General features: G+C 35.2%; 1 protein-coding gene across 1 annotated transcript in view; it reads left to right on the top strand.

Moving 5' to 3' along the window:
* Positions 1-2015, top strand: part of unc13c (unc-13 homolog C (C. elegans)) — a 28883-nt gene that overhangs the window by 5261 nt on the left and 21607 nt on the right. The window contains exon 5 of the mRNA XM_043264317.1: positions 1356-1471. Coding sequence (XP_043120252.1) covers positions 1356-1471 — 116 coding nt within the window. The remainder of the gene's footprint in view (positions 1-1355; positions 1472-2015) is intronic.

Genomic DNA, 2015 nt, shown 5'->3' on the forward strand with positions numbered 1-2015 from the left:
TTATTTATTCAATTAAATAATTTTTTTTTTTTTTTACATTTATTTATTTTTTGCATTTTTATTTATTTATTCAATGATTTATTTTTGCATCACATTAAAGGGAACTTAGGCAGAGGATGTGTTTAAATGTCCATGTCAGTGTGAAGACAGCTCGAAACTACTTTTAATGTAATTTTTTAGGGTAATTTTAGGATGAAATGTAACTCCTGAAAAGTGACTTAAAAAAACCAGGAAAACAGAAAAAAGAAGCGGCATAAAATAAATATATTTTTTGCTGAATTTCAGGTCATTTCAGGTGAACTATCTCTTTAATGCCTTTGAAAAGGAAGTGGAAGAGTTCCTCCTTGGTTTTGTTCTGGCGCAGATGGCCTCATTGTTCCACAGAGAACGCTTTCTGCTTTTGTTGATGTTTTATTTGTTGGATTGTGGGATTGTTTTGCTTGGCTCAGAGCAGAAGCGTGTGGTTCAGAGCGTGACTCTGGCCAAACCGAAGCACTGATATCTGCTCACTCCTTCTCCATCTGTCCATGCCTCTGAGATGTGAGAAAGATCCACTCCGGCCACAGACCAGACATCAATCAGAGCAATTAAGACGTCTGTAAAACAAGATGAGTGCAGTCTTATCTGCAAAGAGCCTTTTTATATCACGTAGTAGTTTAAAAGCGGCTGCTGAATGTCTCGGTGGATTTTTGGTCTGCGTGAAATTAGACTGTATATACTTTCTCAACCGCAATTCATCATCGTGCATGTTAATGTAAAGAAAAAAATCTCGTATTATAGTCAATTTCAGTGCTCACAAAAGTGCTCACCACTGAAATGAGACATTTGAGACCAGTCATAGAGGTCAGTTTTTGAAATTGAGATATATACATGTATATCATCTAAAGGCTGAAACCATATTTATATACCATATTATATATAGAACAATATTTAACATTTAGACTTTTTTGCTCCCTCAATTCCAGATTTGATTCGACAAAATCACCTTTAAAGTTGTCTTAACGAAGCTATTCATATTACAAATCAAAAAAGACGTTGGGATATATTTACTGTAGGAAATGCATCTTCACGGAACATGATCCGAAAGATTTTTGGCGTAAAAATTGATCATTTTGACCCATGCAAAGTATTGTTGGCTCCAAATATGTATGTATGACTGGTTTTGTGCTGCGGAGTCTGATCCCGGGTCAGATTTGTAATGGAACGTGGTGATGAGATTATCTGCAGGTCACTGTTCTGAGATCAGCTTCATCACCCTGGGTGTTATTGACAGGCTCAGAGGGCTCCGGGTCTCCTCAGTAATTTCACTCTGTTTCACGTCTGTTTCTTCTCCTCTGTCTTCTGTTCACGTGCAGAGAAGCGGACGGATAAGTCGATGGTGTCGGGGGCCATCAGGCTGAAGATCAGCGTGGAGATGAAGGGAGAAGAGAAGGTGGCTCCTCCTCACGGACAGTACACATGTTTACATGAGGTCCGTCTGACGTCAGTATCACTGAAACACACCGCAAACGTCTTTCTTATCAGAACTTGGTCTTGGTTTAAATGTGTAAATAATTCAATTCAATTCAATTCGAGTTTATTTGTATAGCGCTTTTTACAATGGCTATTGTTCCAAAGCAGCTTCACAAAAGCAAATCACTACACAGCAGGATGAATTACAATACAAGAAAATTAAAGATAGAATTAGTCCAGACGGAAGGTTAATAAATGATAAATGATAAATGTTAATAAAGGATATTATCGTATCATTTGGAAAAAATATGAAATCAAATATTCAATAATAAATATAATACAAATTTAAAAGTAAGCCTCAATAAATATTGTTAGATTTTTGCTTGTAACAATTGGGTTACCATTGGGTGAGAAAATCATAAAATAATATAAAAGCGTATTTGTATAATATATACGCTTGCTTTGCTTTAAGAATGTTTCCATTTTTTTACTGTAAAAAATTACATGTTAGGAATTTGATGAATACTTTCAATTTTATTTTTAATAAAACTGATATTTAGATT

This window comes from Puntigrus tetrazona, chromosome 18, assembly GCF_018831695.1.
Source record: "Puntigrus tetrazona isolate hp1 chromosome 18, ASM1883169v1, whole genome shotgun sequence".
Taxonomy (NCBI): Eukaryota; Metazoa; Chordata; class Actinopteri; order Cypriniformes; family Cyprinidae; genus Puntigrus; species Puntigrus tetrazona.